This window comes from Cygnus atratus, chromosome 2, assembly GCF_013377495.2.
Source record: "Cygnus atratus isolate AKBS03 ecotype Queensland, Australia chromosome 2, CAtr_DNAZoo_HiC_assembly, whole genome shotgun sequence".
Taxonomy (NCBI): Eukaryota; Metazoa; Chordata; class Aves; order Anseriformes; family Anatidae; genus Cygnus; species Cygnus atratus.
The window spans coordinates 158,361,913-158,381,413 of NC_066363.1; the positions used below are offsets into that span (position 1 = coordinate 158,361,913).

At 48.8% G+C, this 19,501-nt stretch overlaps 1 protein-coding gene across 1 annotated transcript in view; it reads left to right on the plus strand.

The window, feature by feature from the left end:
- Positions 1-3,801: 3,801 nt before the first annotated feature.
- The window catches only part of ADGRB1 (adhesion G protein-coupled receptor B1), a 185,375-nt gene continuing 169,675 nt past the window's right edge, over positions 3,802-19,501 (plus strand). The window contains exon 1 of the mRNA XM_050708982.1: positions 3,802-4,549. Coding sequence (XP_050564939.1) covers positions 3,802-4,549 — 748 coding nt within the window. The remainder of the gene's footprint in view (positions 4,550-19,501) is intronic.

A 19,501-nucleotide genomic window follows, 5' to 3' on the forward strand; every position in this document is an offset into this window, starting at 1 on the left:
CAGCCGTGTGCCAAGGTCAGGAGGAGGAAAAGCAGAGGGAGGTAAATCCTGGATGATAGCACAGCTGAGCCCACGGGCAGGAGAGAAGGGATTTGAGGTTTGGCAGATCGGTGTTTGGAGAGGTCCTATGGCCAGCAGCGGGGAAGGACGCACTTTCTGCAGTCATGGTTTTGCTATTTTTTTTTTCCTTCTGATTTTTTTTTTTTAATAAAGTGTGTGTGTGTGTGTGTGTGTGTTTGTGTGCGTGTCTAACAGTGCCCTCCATTGGCCATACCCAGGCTGCTGCTGCGCCGAGAGCCCCCTGCCACCAGCACAGGAGAGGAGAGCGGTGGATGCCCAGGCAGGGAGGCTGCCCTTGCTGTGGGGGAAGGATGCTGGGCAGCGCACGCATCCTGCAAAGCACCTCCTGGGGCAGGGGTGAAGTGTGTTTGGGGCACACGGATGTGTGCCAAAACCAAGCAGAGTTGAAAGTGGTGGAAATCTCCAGCTTCAGACCCAAATTTTTTGATTCACCGTAACTGTGGGACACGAGGGTGCAGCACCAAAAGGCTTGACAAGGCTTGCGGGCTCCAAAATTCACATGGAGCAGTGCAAACTAGGTGATTAAACCCCTCAAGCAGTCCAGGTCCTATGTGTAATGTGTGATTCAGTCCCTGTCTGGGTTTGTTTAAGCTGCAAAGATCGATCTGGTTCAGTTTCTAACCCTGCCTGGTCCCGTGGGTGCCACGGTGGGATGGAAATACTCAGCAAGAGGAAGTACAAAAAGACTGCTGAGGCTTTGGGCAGTGATGTGAGGATGCATGGGCTGTGCTGCTGGTTCAAATCTCTATTTAAAACCTTTTACTTGACCACTTTGGACACATGTGCAAGGAAATCAAGATGGGAGAGTCTTTTAGACCAAACTTATCAGCCTCTTTCTGCAGTTGCTTGGGATGAAAACTTGTCTTTCAATGGGAACATGCATAAAGAGGGCAACATTTTTGCCCTTCCAATGGTCCTTGAAAAACTCAAACAAGGAATGGCCCAAGGTAATTCACAGTCACCTGCTGTCCTCAAAATTTCCTCCAGCAAAGGCTTCTCTGCCAGTCCCATCTCCTGCTGGAAGAGGGAGCATAGCAGAGAAATCCAGGCTACTTAAGTACCAGCTGTGGCAACTACCAGGGGAGTAAGGGCAAATTAACCCGTCTGCCATAGGTATGTGGTTTTCCACGGCGGGACAATCTGTCTTTTCATGCAATTAATATCAACTCCCCAGCCTCAGGCTGCAACCTCTTGTGTGCATCCCCCTTGGGGGATTAAGCGTGGAGGATCGATCCGTTTGCTGGAATACAGCATTAAACAACTGCCCATCGCTTCTTCCCCATGTGTATTGGGCCAAAGATGCAAGTGTGGAAGGGGGGTTGCTTTAGGGAAAGATTCCTACTTCAGTAAGAATCAGCTGAAGGAGAAAAAAATATGTTTATGCTCCTTATGGTGAAACCCTCCAGATGGGACCGCATTCAGGGGAAATCAATTCTGAGACCTAACAACCGTAACACAGCGTCCCATTAATGGGCCTGTTTAGTTAAAGTTTGTTGGCTTTTACGGTGTTTTTTTGTTTTTTTTTTTTTTTTTTTTTCCCCAAAAGGGGCGAGGGGAGTGTGTGTTTCGTGTTTTGTGCATCTTCATTCAGTAACAGGGGTGTGGCCGGTGTGAGAAAAGTCAGGTTCGTGGAGGGTGGGAGGCTTTGGGCTGGATCCCAGAAGCTGAAGCCACCACCAGGGGCCGGATCCTGATGCTCTCCATCAGCTCTCGGCCCTGTCTCCTCCTCATCTTGTTGCCATGGAGGCGCTGCTGGCTCCTGCAGCTTCCTTCATGGGCTGGACCAGAGGTTAGGGTGATCCTGGCTGGCTCGTGGTGGGAAGGTCGGATAGATTTCGACTTTTCCAAGGCTGTGCTCACTTCTGAACAGCACGAGCTGCCCAGGCACTGCCCTACAGAGAGGGAGAGATGAGCCAAAGGGTCTGAGACTCTCTGCTCCCTTTCACAGTCAGCTAAGCAAGCACGCTTCACTTACTGAAGCTGATATTTAAAACATTCACAGTCATTTGCAGGCAACCCTTCCTGCTAATCAGGATGACCTCGCCGGAAATTTATAGGATGTTTGCTTGATGCCTGTGGTTTTCCTTGCAACCAAGCGGTGCTTTGCATCGGCTAAGCAGGCTGCTGTTCCTGAAATCCAGCCCCCGAGGCTGGCACGGGGAGGGTTGCACTGCAGAGTTCTGCAGGCTGCAAAGCGCCGTCGGGAGTGGGGATCTGACTTCTAAAAAATTTAAGTGCAAATGCATTTGGACTCCGTGCTGATTAGCGTCAGGTCTAACAGACACGCAGGAATCTGCTGGCAGAGGCTGCAGTGATTTGAATCTCGGATGAAACCCAGTTTGCAAACAGCAGATCTGACTTCCCAGTTCCCTAACCCTTTCCTCTCCAGGAAAAATAAATAAATAAATAAATAAATAAATAAAATAAAATAAAATAAATTGAAAAAAAAAAGGTTTTGTAAAAGAGGGGCGATGCAGAGGCAAAACTTTGATATATAGAGGAGCAAAAGCAAGAGGTGAAAGTGGTGCTGCATTTGGCTATTGGCTAGGAGCCTGTCTCCTCCCAAATGCACAGGATGGTCTATGGGCTTCATCTCTTGTTTAAGTGTCTCCTGGGAGGCAGGATTGGGTTTAGCTGCATAACTCGTAGATTTGTGGGCAATTCATCTGGCTGCTGCAAAAGCTTCCTCTGTTTGCAGTCTGGGAATGGAGAGCTTGAGAGTGGGGTGGGAGATGGCAGATTTGGGGGCAGGTGGCGTGGAATTGATGGGGATGTGAAGAGGATCAGAGCCACAGGCTGCGATGGGAGGAGATGTTTGTCTCCCTACCCCCTCGCAATCAGTGCCCCTCTTCATAGCCTGGGCATTCACCCTAATTCCTTCCTGGCAGTGCCAGCTTGGCCCCTGATCAATAAGATGCACACCCCAGGTGATTGGAGTTATTTTGGGGTTGCAGCCCAATGTTAGCAGCTGAGAAGCTGGGCTGCTTGCACCCAGGGCTCCAATGCAGAGGATCTGAGCACTTGTTTTGTTTTTGTTTTTGTGTTTTGTTTTTTTTTTTGTGTTTTTTTTTTTTTTTTTTTTTTTTTTAAGACCATGGAAGCTCCTGATATCATCCTGATACTCAGCAGTAAGGTTTGGTAGGGGGAACCTCCCTCCCTGAGGTTAGAGCTGCCCTTTTAAAATTGGCCAGCAGTCCTGGTTTGGAGGAAATACGTGCTGCAGGGCCAGGGAAGTCCTCACCCAAGGGGAAACTTCTGATTTCCTCTACCTGATGTGAGCCCAGAGGGCAGTAAAAGGAAAGGGCTGGGAAGGTGAGAAGTAAAAGGAGTACCTGGCTGCGACATCCCAGCAATGGGGACACCTCCAAAGCTAGCGTGTGGAGGGTGATGTGGGGCTGCAAACCCCACCAGAGAGATGTATTGGGACTGGGAATGCTGCATGGATTCTTGGCATTGTGAAGGGTTAATGGAAAAAAAATAAAGAACAAATCCCAAATCTTTTCTCTCTCTCTCCCCTCCTCCTTTCCTCCCTTCCCTTTTTTTCCAGGTGTTGTTTATGGCCACAGGAGGGAGCTCAAATCCAGACATGGGAGGATTGGCTTGATTTCGGATTCAGAGCCTCTTAAACTCTCACTTTTCCTCTAAGCTGGTCCCTGTTATGTCCAGGATCTGGCACCTGCTTGACATTTACTTTGAGTTCCAGAGGACCAGAGACCTAGGATGAGGAGCATTGGATCTGCCCTGAACCTGCTTTTGGTATCGCCACTCTACTTTGTGTGGACCGTGGTCGCTCTGGACCTGGCACAAACTCCCTGCACCACTTTGGTCCAGGGGAAATTCTTTGGGTATTTCTCCTCCTTCGCCGTCTTCCCGTTGAACTCCTCTCTCTGCTCTTGGATTATCCAGAACCCCGACCCTCGGAGGTACACCTTGTACATGAAGATCCTCAAACCCACCGGCGTATGTGACCACCAGCACATCCGCACCTACCAGTTCGACTCCTTCCTGGAGTCCACCCGCACCTACCTGGGCATGGAGAGCTTCGATGACGTGCTGAAGCTCTGTGATGGGTCCACCCGCTACGCCTTCCTCCAGTCCAACAAGCAGTTCCTCCAGATGAAGCAGACTGCGCCGCCGGGGGTGGAGAACGGACCCGTGCGGTGGAAGCCCATGAAGGCTCAGGAAAGGGACTTCTCGGTGGAATACCTCGTGGTGGGCAACAGGAACCCTAGCAAAGCTGCGTGCCAGATGCTCTGCAAGTGGCTGGATGCGTGCCTGGCCATCAGCAGCAGCTCTCACCCCTGCGGCATTATGCAGACCCCCTGCTCTTGCTCGGGAGGGGAGGTCCTGGATCAAGCCAGCGAGATCCTGGGGCTCGCAAAGAAGAAGGAAGATTGTTACAAGGATGGGATTTTCTTGGAGAACTGCATGAGCAGCCCAAAAGACAGCAGCGGAGTGGAGTTCCTGGGTGAGTGAGGGGACAGCCGGGGGGGTTGGGAGGGAGGGATGGTTGGGTTGTCCCCTCCTGGGTCTCACGTTGTTCCCACCATGTGTGTATCTGAGTCTGCAGATGCCTTCTATGAAAAACGTCTTCGCTAATTGCTAGGCAGATCTGGCAACCCCTGGTGGCTCTTCATGAGTGGCTTCCCCTAAGTGTGCCCTAAATTGTTTCACTCCTTCTTTGGGCCCTTTCCTCACTTGTTTTACTTCTGCAGCTTCATTGCAGCTGAGGGTAAGTCATACCTGAGGGCAAGCAGTTCCCCAACGCAATAAGAAACATCCTAGAAGAGGCAGGATGCAAGCTACCTCCCACGGTGGGCTGCACTCAGCAGCCCTACCAACCCTGTAAATTCATGGGAAAAACTTAATTCCCAAGGCTGGTTTGAGTGAAAGACAGCAGAAGTTATGCTCATTTTGTTCTCAGGATTTCAGCTTCATTTTCCTTCTGGAGGCTTTCAAAAAGAAAGCTCACCACGCTGCTTGTGCGGGGCTATGTGGTGCCTTTCTTTGGGTTCATTCCTCGGGTATTTGGTCTGTGTTTTGTTCTCCTTGGGATGTTGGGTGTGATGTAGGTTGTGCCTGCCAAGAGACCATGAAAGGGATGGGGAAGGAAGATGAGAAAGGGTTGAAAATAAGGAAGGAAGGAGATAAAGGGTTGAGAATAAGGAAGGAAGATGAGAAAGGGTTGAGAACAGGCATGAGATGCTCCTGAGGGCCGATCTTGGTGCATTGCTGCTGCACTGTGCTGGGGAGAGAAACTCTCCTTGCAGCCATCTCCGCCGGTGGCACAGCGACGTGCAAAGCAGGAGGGAACTGGAGGGTCAGAAAGCAAAGCCGCTATTTCAGGGGCTGTGTCAGATCCGCTCCCGTCCCACCTGCCAGCAGGCAGCTTATGTAAAGCGAGGGTGTGATGCTAAATGGGAATTTGGGCAGCAAGGAGGGCAGATTCCCATTTGGGCTGGCCGTGGTGGCTCCTGCCCGGCTTTTGCAGCCCCTCTCCCAGGCAGGGAGGGAGTTTCTGCACATTTCTGCAGGTGGAAGGAGGCAAAAAGTGCTTGTGGTAGGCAGGAGGTTATCAGGCAGAGTGATTTTCTTGCAGAGATTAGGATATGATCAGGTATCAGTGCTTCTGTCGGTGTATTTTGGGGCAGATTTTGTTTCTCGCCGCTCTGTGAATCATTACCTGGAGTCACACAGACGAGCCGTAAATCCTACAAATTAGTTCCTCACTGTGCCCCTCACCCTGGCTGTGAGCACACGGGGCTGGTCGCTCCCCAGATCCCAGATTTTTTTTTTGCAGTGCCCTTTTCCTCCTGTGCGAACAGCTTGTAAGGAGCACCACGCTGCCCGCCTCCTCGGAGCGATGTGAGCCTCCTTCAGTCAGGTGCCACGCTCTGCCTTGGCTGATTGGAAGATTTATGCACTCAACCCGAGCAGCGTGACCTTTTTCATCGCAACCAGAGGTGAAATTTGAAAAAAGATTTTCAGCAAATCCTGAAGCGTTCAGCCTTAATATTGGCTTTTGTAAAGATCTCTCCTAGTCCAGCTTGAGTGCTTGAATGTTCCCAGAAAATAAATATGAAAGAGGCTCAAAGGTGGCTGAATCTAAATCCTTTTGGGGTGTCAAATATTTGTAGAGAGTGTAGATTATTTTATTTTTATTTTATTTTTATTTTTTTATTTTTTTTTCTGGCTGCTCACATCTGCTCCATGCTAAGGACAAAGAATTAGCATCTTTGCTGGTGGGATGCCATCTACGTGGAAATGAAGCTTGCAGGGCTCCCGGCCTCTCCATGTGCTGCTCTGTCTATCACTGTGTCTGTTTTGATTTTTGCAAAGACTTGATCAGGAAGATGGAGGCGAGATCCAATTTGGACAGCGAGCCAGCGATCCCTTAACAGAGTTCTGTGGGTGGAATATTTTGATGGGGTTTTTGATTTCTGAGCACTGCTGCTGGTTAATGCTGTTATTGTTGACCTGATTGTATGATTGTATTTGTAACATTCTTCTTCTTTTTAACGGCTTTTTTTTTTTTCCTGCTGCTTCCTGAGTCATTTTTATTTATTTATTTATTTATTTTTTGGAGCCTGTCTTGACACTTTTGTCTTTGAACAAGGGTGTATGTGTGTGCTGTACTAGTCTAGTCTGGTGACTTTCACGGCAAGTAAGGAATTGCCAGATACCCAGACACCACGAAATGTGGAGCCTATTTTATCCCAATGTGCCTCCTCTATACCTGGGATATTTTCCATTCCTGAAGGATGGAGAATGCACCCACGTGGCCATGTGCTGGACTAGATACTCTCCTCTCCCTGCTCTCTGGAAATGCTCAAGAGTAGTTCAAGAACAGATCTGGACAGACGTTTGGTGGCCAAGGAGAAACTGTGGACAATCAGAAGGGGTCTTCACAAAGTGGCTCTGCCAAAACTGCCTTCGTATCCCCTCCTTGTCCACAGCATCAATGCCTGGGGGAAGAAGAGATTTTGCTTCCAAATTTTCTTCCTGGGTTTGGCAAGATACCTCCTTTGCACCCTGCGTCCCACGCAGACGTTGCAGAGGTTACGGCAGGCGGTGGTGGGAACGAGAAGAATCTGTCAGGGTACAGAGGCGGCAGGAGATATTTTGGGGTCTTGCTGCAAACGGAGCTTGTCCTGGTGATCAACAAGACAGGCTTAGAGATAGATCGGCAGCTGCAGCCCAGTCCCCACAGCAACGCTCCTTGCTGCAGCTACCTCGAGCTGCTACACCAGAAAGGCTTTGAAGAGGGATTTTTTTTATATATATATATATTTTTTTTTCTAGAATACAACTAAACAGAATAAATATTTTTGGGCAGCATCAGATCCCCTCTGTCTGCTTAAAGCAGGATGGGAAGAAGGCAGAGACTGGTTGTAGGTCCTAAAGTTTAGAGGCAAATTCCCCTTTGGGAAAGAAAACCAAGATTCCCGGGATAGGCACCCCCATAAGTTAGGGGTAGGGGCCCTGTGGGACTGCAGATGGGAAAGCTTCCTGAAATGTGGAGCCCTGGGGCTTGAAGGTCTGGAAATCCTGGTGGCCCTCCCAGATGTGAGCTGGTTTCACTGTAACAAGAACTGGAGCTTTAAATGGGACGTTGATGTGACACCGTAATGAGAGAAGGTTAAATGTGTGCTTAAGTGCTGTGCTGAGTTAGGTACTTAATGAATGTCTAATTAGTCCTGTCTCATTGTAATCTGTTCCTGGAAGACCACTGCTTCGCTGTCACGTTGTGATAGCCCAGAGAAGCAGCTGTGAAACAAACACTGGTCCTCCTGCTCTTCAGATCCCCCACTCTTGGGGGGATTCATGATGCAGACTGCAAAACAGAGCTAATCATGTGCCCCTGAAATACATTGTGTGCTCCCTGGTAGAGCAGACGGCTTCAGTGCTGGAGGGATTTTTGAGACGAACAAGTCTGATCAGCCTCATCAAGAGAATTTCACCAATTCATTCCAGTGAAGAGCTTGAAACTGAAAAGAAATGAGAACTGCTCCATTCTCAAAATAAATAAATAAATAAACAAATAAATAAATAAAATAAAATAATTCAGGACATAGCTAGTTGGAAGTGCTGGGGATTATCTTGTCTTTAAACTTTTCCATTGTTTTTCTGTCCCCGTTGCTCTCAACTCATGCAGTCCCTCCTTCCTCCTGAATGCTCAGTCACTTCATTGCTGTACTTTTTGTGATGTTTCGCTTCCCAGCCCAGAGATGCTTTTCTTTGCCTGCTAGATTAAGAAATCATCTTGTGTCCATTCTCTACAGTGGAGAGGCATTTATAGACCCATGAACGAGTTTCTTCTTAACCTCTGCTGTGTTAAGTGGGCTGAGGTTCATAAATCTCTCTCTGCAGAACACATCCTCTGAGCCGCCAGTCGTTGTTGGGAGCTTTGCTTCATGCCTGGCTGGCTCTGCTGGCCAAGCATAGCATCTCCTCAGCAGGGCTGAGATTCTGCTTGGAGAGACTGCAGAAGGAGGTCCCTAGTGCGGAAAAGGGCCAGATGTATAGGGTCAAGGCAGCTGCCTCCATCCCTGCTGCAGGATTCATGTTGGTTGGCACAGCCCTCCTGCCCTTGAACCTCTCTTGGGGCAGGAATAACTCAATAAATCATTTCCCGTGTTTGTGGTCAGATGTAGTGAGCAGGAAAGCTCAGGGACTGATAAAGTGCTGTGAGTAATTGCCCCAGGGTGGCCTCTGAAGCCTCTCCACTGACCTCTGCCTCCACTACAATCTCCATCCCTCCCAGCAATAGTCCCCCAGGCCCAAAGAACAGCTGGGCTGGTGGAGAAAAGGAATTTGGCTTTGGATTTGCTTCATTTGGGGGTTTACAAACCAAGTGGCCATGGGAATTGAGCTCAGTTTCAGTGCCTCTCCCTCCTGTCATAGACTCGTGTGTGCTGGGGAAGGTGTGCTGCTTTCCAGCTCCTCACCACTCCATCTGTGTTTGTCCCAGCTGTCTGCATTTGCCACTGTCTGTACATCTTTGAGAGCAGAGCAATGCTGCAGTGAGAGCTCCCCAGCAAAACGTGGGGCAAGGAAGGGCTGCTTTCTGCTCTCTACGTGAAATTTTCGTACCCTGTGTAAAGCATTAGGGATGTCACCTGTCATCTTCTCATTTAAAGTCCAAACCTTAATAGCAGTGAGAAAGATCTGACAGCACTTTGGAGCTCCTGGAGGAGGTTGAACAGAGCCTGGCATCTTACAAATTGGAGACCTTCCTCCCCTTATCTCCTGCAGGGAATCTCTAATGTCCCCATATGAGCAGCTCCTGATGGGACTGTCCATCGTGTGTGTGGTTATTGGGGTGTTTCGTGGACAGGGCAAGCGTGGGCAGCTCCTCGTGGGTGTTAGAAAGGGCAGTCCTGACTTGGTTTGAAAACTCAGACCTATGTGATCCGCAAAATCCCTGCTTGCCCCACTGCTTCCCTTTGGGATCATTAAAAACCTTGCAATTAGGCAGGAATGTAAGACTACGCAGCATCTGGGGTCTTTCCAGCAGCAGAGCAGAGATTTCCTGCGTCCGCAGTGTTGTTTCAGCACTAAATCCACTCGTGCATGCATCTGTATGGAGATGTCCTATTTAGGAGATAGGGGGAGAAAAATGAGAAAAATAAAGCGATCAGTTCCATTGTGAGCCCAGCAGCTTGTGGACATGATCACAATGCAGAAACATCTGCAATTACCATCAGAATGTGCTATTGTTGTAGCAGGGAGACTAAAGGTGGAATTTACATCCAGTTGCTGAGGGAGTTTTACAGGCAACTACTCCCATTATTGCTACGAGGGGACTTTTATGGGTAATTTAATGAGTAGCAGCCCTGGTGAAGGGCTCAGCCTCTCAGTTATGCACTTTTTTCCTTTTTTTTTTTTTTTTTTTTTTTTGCATTCATTATTGTTTATCATCCTTTCATATTCAGGGCACATAGCAGCTGCCCCCAAACGTTTTGTATGGGAATATGGGGTGAAATTTACTGCAGGGAAGCACAGGCACCAGATTCAAAATCATCACATCTGCAGTGGAGCTTTACAGCTGTAACTGCTGAAAGTGAGAACAAGGATGCTAATGGCTCAGAAGGGAAGGTGCACAGAGCAATTCCTGGCCCTTTTCACCACCCACCCTTAACCTCTGATGTATTTAAATAATCAGAGCAGGATGAAAAATGGGGAACATTATCTTTCCAAGGGAACTGGATCCACAGAGCTTTTCAAGTGCCTCATTCCCTGCTGAGGGTGCCTGATCTCTGTTGGTTTCATTGGCACTGAGCTGTCTGACCTGGAGGATCCCATATCATTTGGCTGATGGGGATCTTGGGTTTCTCCCAGGTTTCACTGAGAGTTTTCCCTTTTTCAGTGTTGTGTTTCTGCATCTAGATAGACTTTGGATTTAGCAGAGACTGTGCATAGCCCATCTGCTGTAAAGGTCTAGCAGACAATGGGTCCAGGAGGGGAGAAGAGCTCTGATCTTTCCTAACAGGCCGTAAACAGAAACACATCAAGGCTGAGACCTTATCCATGAGTGTCCTCAGCAAAATCGTGCAGCATCTATGGGTGCTGGTTCTGGCCTCTATGAGCCTGTACATCCCCAAGGCTGTGCTGAAGCAAGCTTGGGCTAAAAAAAAGCCAGAAAACTGTTTTTGGATTCTCAGCAGGTACCATTTATTGTGGCTTTGTGACACTGTAACCTGGGGGGGCATTCAGCAGCTGTGTCCCCAGAGTGGCTCTGCCAATGTCACCTCCAGTCTCCTTGAACCTGGTGCAGGCAGCCATCTGACACTGATGTCCCACACTTCAGCCTGCCATCACGGTGAAAAAAACAAGCTAGGAAAGGACATCCTTTAGCACAGCATCAGAATTTCAGATCTGTTGAGTTTAAATATATTCCTTTTTTGTTCCCTGGCTCTGGTTTTGATGGAGCAATAATTGCCACACTGCTCATTAAGCTGAATGCTCTCCGTGGGCCTCAAGTGATCCATGCCGTCAAATGAAGGGTTAACAGCTTGGGATATTCCCAGTGCTTGGAAGCAAAAAGGGAGGAAAACGACTTGGATGGATGAAAGCTGCAGCTTCAGGCTCCTGAACAAACTGGGATGTCCTAGCAGGGTGGCTGCTTTGTCCCACAGAAGTCCCACTGTGTTTCTTTGGCGCGGAGAAAAGCCTGGTGTTGATTCCCAAAGCCAAAATGCTCTAACAACTTGGGTGTGTGGACACGATATGGCACACAAGGAGTGTGGTAAGGTCTTAAAGCACGGGGATGGAATGGCCATCAGCTGGAAGGCTGGCTGAACCCTCTCTGCCTTGCAGCAGGACCAAAAGGACTGGTGCGAGTCCTTGGGTTTGTCTCCTTGCCTGGCTGAGGAGGGGGATGTCCCGGCCTCCGCCAGCCTGGATGCTGTTGTTTGTTTTGTTTTAATGGATGGAAGATGGCATTTCCCCCCTCGTCAGCTCTGGGGACAGAGTGGTTGTCTGGTTTTGTGTTGAAGATGCCCAGACAAGAGAAAGGTTCTGCACTGAAAGCATGAAAAACCAACCAAGGGCATAGGAGCATCCTCCATTTGATTTCACTGGTCCTAAATCTAGATGCTACAGGACAGAGATGTGGCTTAAAGAAATAAAAAAAAAAAAAAAAAAAAAGCCACACGAAGAGCACTATGCAGTAATTTCTGTGCACTTAATTTTTTATGCCCCGTGGACGAAATTGAGGCCAAGCTTTGGTGTCCCTTTCCCATAATATGAGTCTGGCTGAGCCAGACTTTTTCTACCAAAGTTGGTGGCGTGACCAAGATCACAAACAGAATCCCATTTCAGCCAGTTCTGTGGCAAGAATTGGAGGTGTTGAGGAAAGGCACTATGGTACATGTGCCATGGGAAAGACTAGTGCAAGTTTGGTTTATCCATCAGGGACTCCCATGATGGCCCAACCTAGAGCCCAGGTGGGAAGGAGGCAGCTCTGTCGTTGCGCACAGAGCTTCTTGGCTTTGTTTCTAACTATCTGCCTATGTATCATGTATCTATCTAAAGGAAAAATAGTCCTGGTGTAGGGAGGTGTCAGGAGAGTAACAGCCCAGGGCTCAGGACCAGTTCCTGTCCATGAGGTCAGTGTCAGTTGTGCTTTTGGTGCCTGTTAGCCTGGGATTAGGACTAAGGTCCCCAAATGCAGTGGGTTAATGATCTCTGCAGAGCTGGACCGAGGGGACATCTGCACCAGATTCCCTGTTGTGGATGTGTGCTTGGCAAGCCATTGTTGGCTTCACCCAGCAGGAAAGCATTAACGCAGAGGGGCCAGGCCTGCTGCTTGCAGATGTACTGCTGGCATTTGGCTTCTGCAGTGCATGCACTGAGTCTGTCAAAGGAAAGTCAATAAAAGTGGCTGAAGACGATTTATTTCTGCCCGTAAACACTTTCTCTTTCCCTGCCTCCTCCTTCATTTAGATTGTTGCTTTGTTTGTTTCTTCATTAGTTTGATTTTCCATTTTAGCTTCCTGCAATACTGCCAATGGACGCATTTTGCTGAGCATTCAGCAAAGCAGGTTTCAGGGTGCTCTGCTGGGCTGGGAGAGGCTCCAGCTTGGGAGAAGCCCCATGAGGCTGTGCTCTGTGCATAGCCATGTAAATTCCAAAAGTGAATTTTGGCACGTCAGATCTAGCATCAGCACAGCCGTGCCAGGGGTGATCCGACCTGGAGAGTAGGTGGTTATGATGGCTCCATCACCTCCCAGCAGTGCTGCATCTAAGCCCAGCCGACCACCTTCCCCAGCAGAGATGAGTTGGTCAGCCTTCTTAACCTCTCCAAACCCTCATCCTTAATGTTCAGTTGTTAAAACTGTGGGGCACCTTTGTTGATTGGCCTGAAATTTGGCTAGCTACCAGGCATTAGGGTCAGCCAAGATCAACGGATGGTGATGTGGCTTGAGATTATTAATGAGAATAACAGGAAGGCAGACAGAGCAGCAGAGGAGCTGCTCAGAAAAATGTCTTTCTTGCTGGGGAAGGTATTCACTGAAGAAGAAAAGACACAGGGACCAGGACAGTCCCCAGGTAACCATAGAGAGATATTTAAAGAGATTGCATTTCATGCTTCTGTGATTCTGGGCCATGGAGGAGCTTGAAGGCCCCTTTGGGGAGCTCAGCTGCTTGCCCCTGCAGACCACTGCAGCTGAGGAACTGTCAAGGAGAACAAAAGACCCCCTGGGAGAGCCACGATGGATGCCACCAGCTGTCAGGGCAGAGATGGCTTTTCTCGCTCAGCAGCTCTTGCGTGCCACGTGCCGCTCTGCTCGGTCCCACCTCCGTCCCCAGGCAGCTCGGCAGCACTGTGATTTGAGCCTGTCGCCACTGGAGCTGCTGACAAGCTTGGTGGGAGCTTTTCTCTGACATAATGTGATGCCTTCTACTTGCTGCGAGATGGAGGAAAAGACTAATTATAAAGCTTTGGCAGGTCTTTCAGCACAACCTCCAGTCTTCTGCATGATGTCCCAAATGTCCTAGAAGGGAGGGCAAGGTGACATGCTGTCCTTTCTATTCTTAAAAAGATGGCTTTTGAATAATGGGAAGGATGAAGCCTGATTTCCTACCACGTGAAGTCCTTTCTTTTTCTACTGGGACAATTCCAGCGCCTCCCATTGTATCCAAATCCCTCATGACCCTCATCTTGCACCAACGCCACCAGCTTTGTCCTACCATCCTTCTGAGTTCCTTAATTACTCACTGGACAGGAGATAACATCTCTGGAGCACTGCTGGCCTGGCTGATGGGCCAAAGAAACCAGATAACCGATGTGCTAGCTACTTTTTTAGAGAGTCGGGTCATACGATGGGATGTTTTATGGGAAAGAGTTGTGTTGAGTGGCTGTGTGAGGGGAGCATCCCTGTGAGTACAAGCCCAATACGTACAGCCTTCCCTGTAACAACAGGACTGCTCTGCAGCCTCTTTCCTGCTGTGCAATGCCAGATGCACCTGGAGTGTAGGTCACAGCCCTGGGAAAAGGTCCGGGTCACAAGGCAGGAGTGGGTTGTGGTCACTGGAGCAGGGCTGAGTTGAGAAGGGTGAGCAGGAAGCCTCAGGAGAAATGTCCTATGTAGTGCTGGGGGCTTGAATGGCTTCTGGAGGGGATTTTGCCTTGTCCCTTTTCTCTCTGCTTCAGAGATGCAAATCCAGGAGCAAACACGTGGATTTACACATGGATGCCCAAGTGTGTGTGCACATGTAATCACGCCTGCATATGAGGGTGTAACTCCATGCAGGGCAGGCAGATACGCATGTGGGCATGAATGTCCCTCCAGGCACATGCATGACCATCTGCTGAGCAGATGGAGACACGTGCTCTGGAATGGACACACAGTAAATGCATGTGAAAATGTACAGCTACAGCCATCCCTGCACAGCCACACACCTGTGCACACCTATGAACATGTCCAAAAGTCCAAAGCCCCATGGGTGCCCCGTAACTGGATGCACGGGGAGACACAGGACGTGCTGCCTCCAATTCTGGAGTGGCTGTGTGCCCATTGGGACCCTCAGTGTGTAAACTCGCTGCTGGAACAAGGGGCTGACTCATGCTTCATCCTCTCCATGCCAGGAGGCAGCAGTGGGGAGGAGGAGCTGTGGGAAGGGCAATCTGGGACTTGCGTCTCGCCTCGTGGTTTGCTGAAAGCCCTCCATGGGCTCATCGACTCACTTTCCAGATCAGCGTCGCTGTGCCTTTTGGAAGAAATTGGCTTTGTTGATGCTTGTGGGATCCTTCCTGGGAAATGTACAACTTGTGTTAACCCCCTCAAAGCAAGCTGATTATTTCCCCATGATGGCTTGGTAGCCTGGTGAGAGAGGACAATGTGCATGGCTTAGTGCTCAGAGGGGACAAGCAGGTCCTGCTCTAGGGTTGTTGGACATTCAGAGAAATCTGTGTGGGAGAAACCTGGTGGCTGTGCTCCTTCTTTGCAGGAGAAAAACATCAGACACGAGGGTTTTCTTTGAGACTGCCAGTTTCTTGAGCTGTCCCCACGGTCACTCTGCTGGTGGGACATGCTTCCCTCTGCTGTCCCACAGCAAAGCTCTGCAAAGGGCTCCTGATCTTCTCAAAGCCCAGGATGTGCTAAAGTGGGGAGCTTTAACAGGGGCCCTTCTCAGTGAAAACCACCTCTACCTTAGAGCTCTTCCTCTGCTGGCACAACCATTTGACCCATGGCTTTGCCAGGAGGGTCTGCAGCACCCCTCTGTGCAACATGGGCACTGCAAGTTTCTTGCACTGGGGTCCTTACTGGAGCTGTGGCTTTGGAGTCTCTGGGCTGTTCCTCAGCATCTCCACACCCCAGCTCAGATGTGGACGTTTATGCACAAGCCCCATGCAGCACGTGAAGATGAATTGGGGTGTCTCCAGTTGTGCATTGTTTTACACATGCAGACACGTAACTCCATCATACATCCCACACCTTCTCTTCCTTTTTACCTTGGGGTATGTTTCTCATTACACCAAGACCCTTTGATATGTTCTTGAGGAGCAAAGTTACTACAAGGCAGATATTGGATGCTGACCCTCATCTCACCTCCGATCATTTCTTGGTGTCACAGCAGCCCCGAAGCAGCAGACAGTTGTGGCTGTTCTGCTTTCCAGGCCCATGGCTTTGAGAAAATACCAACTTCAAAAAAAAAAAAAAAAAAAAAAAAAAAAAAAAAAAAAGACAGCTTCACCCTCCTCACAACTTAATTAACACTCTACTCATTCTCCTTTGCCTCCACTCCATCCCTCCATCCCTTTCTTTGCCATGCCCCTCTCGCTGCAAATGAACATCTCATGTCAGCTGGGGAAAACGCACTCATTCAGCAGTTCAATAACTGAATACTCCTCTGGCAAAATGAACTATCACATGCCTTTCTTGTGCTTTACCATGTTTTTTTCCCACTTTCTTTTCCCCTCTTTTTTTCTTCTTCCCTCCAGTGAGATAAGGCTGCCATTCTTGAAAGCCATTTTAAATATTCATGTTTTAATTAACAGACTTTATTGCATGAACTGTATGTAAGATAATAAAAAGACTGCCCGAGGCACAACACATTTTTGTTGTTTGTTCTTGAAAGGGAACTGGGAAGTAAAAAGCCTAATACCTTTCCTCGACGAACATTTGAAAGATACACAGAAACGACAGCTGGGGGTCATTTATCCCGTGCCCCCTCCATAACTCACATGCCCCTGAACATCACTTTGCAATGTGTTTTTATAAATGTGGAGCACGGGGTAAACCTACAAGGGCTCTTGGGGGTGATTATTTCCTCTGGATGTACATCAGGCTCTGCCATGGGCAGTGGTTTGCATCTAGAAGGTGGAGGTGGACACTTCAGGGCTGTGAAAATTTGGGGCTGAATGCAGTCTTTTGCTGAACCTGGAAATGCTTTGCTGTGAGTCTGGGTTGTTATATTTATATATATATTTCTTTTTCTAAATAAAATAGAGGGAAGGTTTTGACCAACTTCTCTCCCTAATATTTCTGGGTTTAAAAGCCCAAATATTGACTCTATGTTGCTGCACTGGATTTTGCTTTTATTTAAGACAAACAGTTTGACAGAATGTATGAATTCTTGAAACATCTGGTATTGCCAGTTATGTATTTTTGCCAGGAAAAAAAGAGGGGGGGGGGGGGGGAGAAAAATAATCTTAGATGAAACTTCTTCTATGTGGGTGTTTTCTTATGGTGCAGCATGCTGAAATTAATTTTATATTCTGAGTGTGTCATCCGTGCTTCGTGACACGGACCTCTGCACCCAGCTTAACTCTGGTCTTGTGCTGGGAGGGGTGCCAAGGATGCTGGACCAGGAGTCCTGTGCTCTTTTTGTGCATCTGCTTATAACCTTGAAGAAATCAAGGCATTTGTATACCCTGGTCATTTAACCTTGTTTTTACCCTCCTATTCTTTGCTTTTGCTTCCTTATATTTTAGGAAAGGATCATCTTTTATTGGTTGATACCCGTGCATTGAGGCTGCTTGGCAGCTAGACAGAGAGGGGTTGTCCAGCATTAAATGAGGCACGGGGGTGGTGCAGAGAAAACATCTTTAATCACCTCCTGTAGGTTTTCAGCGTTTTAATGATAAACTATATTGTGCCCTGAGAGTGTCTATCTATCACATAGATCACTCTATTTGTTTTCTGCCTTGTATTGAGTTTTTTTCATCCTAAGTCAAGAAAGGGCCAGAATTGAGCAGTAGCTGCCAAGGTGCAAATATGGGGTCACTCTGCTGGGTTTGGGGAAAGGTCTCTAGATTTACACCAGGATGAACAAGCACACAGGCAGGCCAGACTTTATTAAGATCGTCTGGTGGAGAAGTCTACAGCCTGTCTTCTGAAGGTGCTGCCACCTCTTTGATGCTCCATTTTTGGGGGCTGAAGTGCTAGACTGCTCTCGCTTTATGTTGCCCCGTCCTGGCTGGATCATCTGCTGTTTCTCTTTGGCGTGAGCTGTGGGTGAGAAACTCAATACTACCATCCAACAAAGGATCCATCTCGCATGTGTCAGCAAAGCTGGAGATGTGTCAACAAAGTCTGTGGAGCATCATGGCTTTGATGATGTTGGGTTTCTTATAGCAGCTGGGAAGACCAGTTAGAAAGATGCATGTGATGTGGAAATTCTTGCTCCTTTTTTTGCAGCACTTTACTAAGAGCAGTAGGAGAGGAAGAAAACTGGACAGATCTTGGGAAGACAGGAACTCATTTACCACCACACATGTTTTAGGATGTGCCATTGCACCACAAGTGTCAAAACTCAGTTTGAGCATAACCTTCATTAATTAGTCTGGGACTCCCAACTTCAGCACAGGGTTTGTTGTTCTTTTTAACCCATGAGTCCTGGCTCTAAGATCTGTTTTCAGCAGAGAGTCTCAGCTCTTGCTGTCCTGTGTGCCATGGTGGCTAACTCCATCTGTCTGTGGAGCCCGTGGAGATGTTCACATCTGAGCAAGTCACCCTGAGCTCCCTTCTTGGTCAACAAAAAGCTGCCGGTGCATGGTGGGGCACAAAATGTTTTGTCTCATCCCAAAATAGACGTCAGAATAAACCAGCCAGGGTCTTCAACAAAGGGAGAGCTGATTTGGAGGGAGAGGATTGGATCCAGGGGGATGAGGTGGCTCAGCTCAGCTCGAGTGCAACCGTGCCACTGGCTATAGCTGAAGTGCTAGTCTCTGTGTTGAAATGAGGTGCCAAGGTTAAACCTGACATAAGTCCATCCCTTGGGCTGCTTGCCCTCAAAAGCTCCTCTCCATCTCCTTTCCAGGGGAGGTTTTTCTGGGTGATCTGGCTCATAGGGCTAAAGCACAAGAATGTTGCAGGGAGGGTGCTGTCAGAGCCCGTGCATCCCTCAATATTTCTTCTGCTGATGCAGGAGGAATTAAATGAAACAAAGAGGTTCCCAGGAAGCTTTGGGTAATACCTCCTACTCCTCCCTGACTTTTTTGAGCATCACCTTCTCTGTACTTAAGCCTCTGCCCTTCCTCTGGATCTATGGGTTATCCCAAAGCACAGTGCAAGCACCTGGCTGTCAGAAAGGGGACCATTGTATTGTGCCTTCTGGCCTCAGTCTGCTTTAAGGGTTGTGTCAGCTGCCCGCAGCACCCCACCTCTTGGCTCTGCCCCGCGCCTGAGTCACCCAGCGATCCCTTTTGTTTGCATTTAGTGTAGATCTTGCTAATTGGCGCTTTCATTCCTCTAATTAAATGTAAATGAAGAGTGGATCATTAAACGGGGATGCGGGAGCCCTCGGAACAAAGCAGGTTTCAGCTGGAGGAGGAAGGATAGAAGGCAGGTTTTCCTCTGCCACCCTTGCTCCAGGTCTCTCTCTTTTTGGGTTTTGATCCCAAAGGAGCTTCGCTTCTCTTTTGTGCAAGGGATTCCCTGGTGACAACAAGATGGGCTAAAGCCAGAAAAAGCAACGAGCCAAACCTAGATGCTAGAGCCAAAAAAAACCTAGAGCCAAACCTTCCCTTTGCTCTGCAAGCTTGCGTGTGTGCTGATCCTTCTGCCCAAACCCTGCAGATCGCCCCGTTGGCTTGCAAAATCTCTGCGGAGGCTGCAAGCCACTTGGCCAGAAGCCTCCTTGGAAGCTCCCAGCCCCGTGTCACACCAATTCAGGCATGGTGGTGGCTCCCAGGGTGTCCTGTTGCCTGATTTTTGCTCGGGATAGAGGGGGATTAAGCGCTGCCTTGCCGCTAATGCCTTGTGCTTGGCGCTGTGGTGACGCAGCTGCGCAGTGCGGCCGGATCTGTGGGCGAGGGAACAGATGGCATATGCTGTGCTGCAAGCAAAGCTCTCCCATCACTTGGGGTGGAAAGTGATGTTTTCATTCCTGCAGGCCTTAAATCTGTCCCTGGTGTGCTGCTTTTGGACAGTTCAGGGCATTTAAAGGGCTGTTTTTTCTCCTGTGTGTT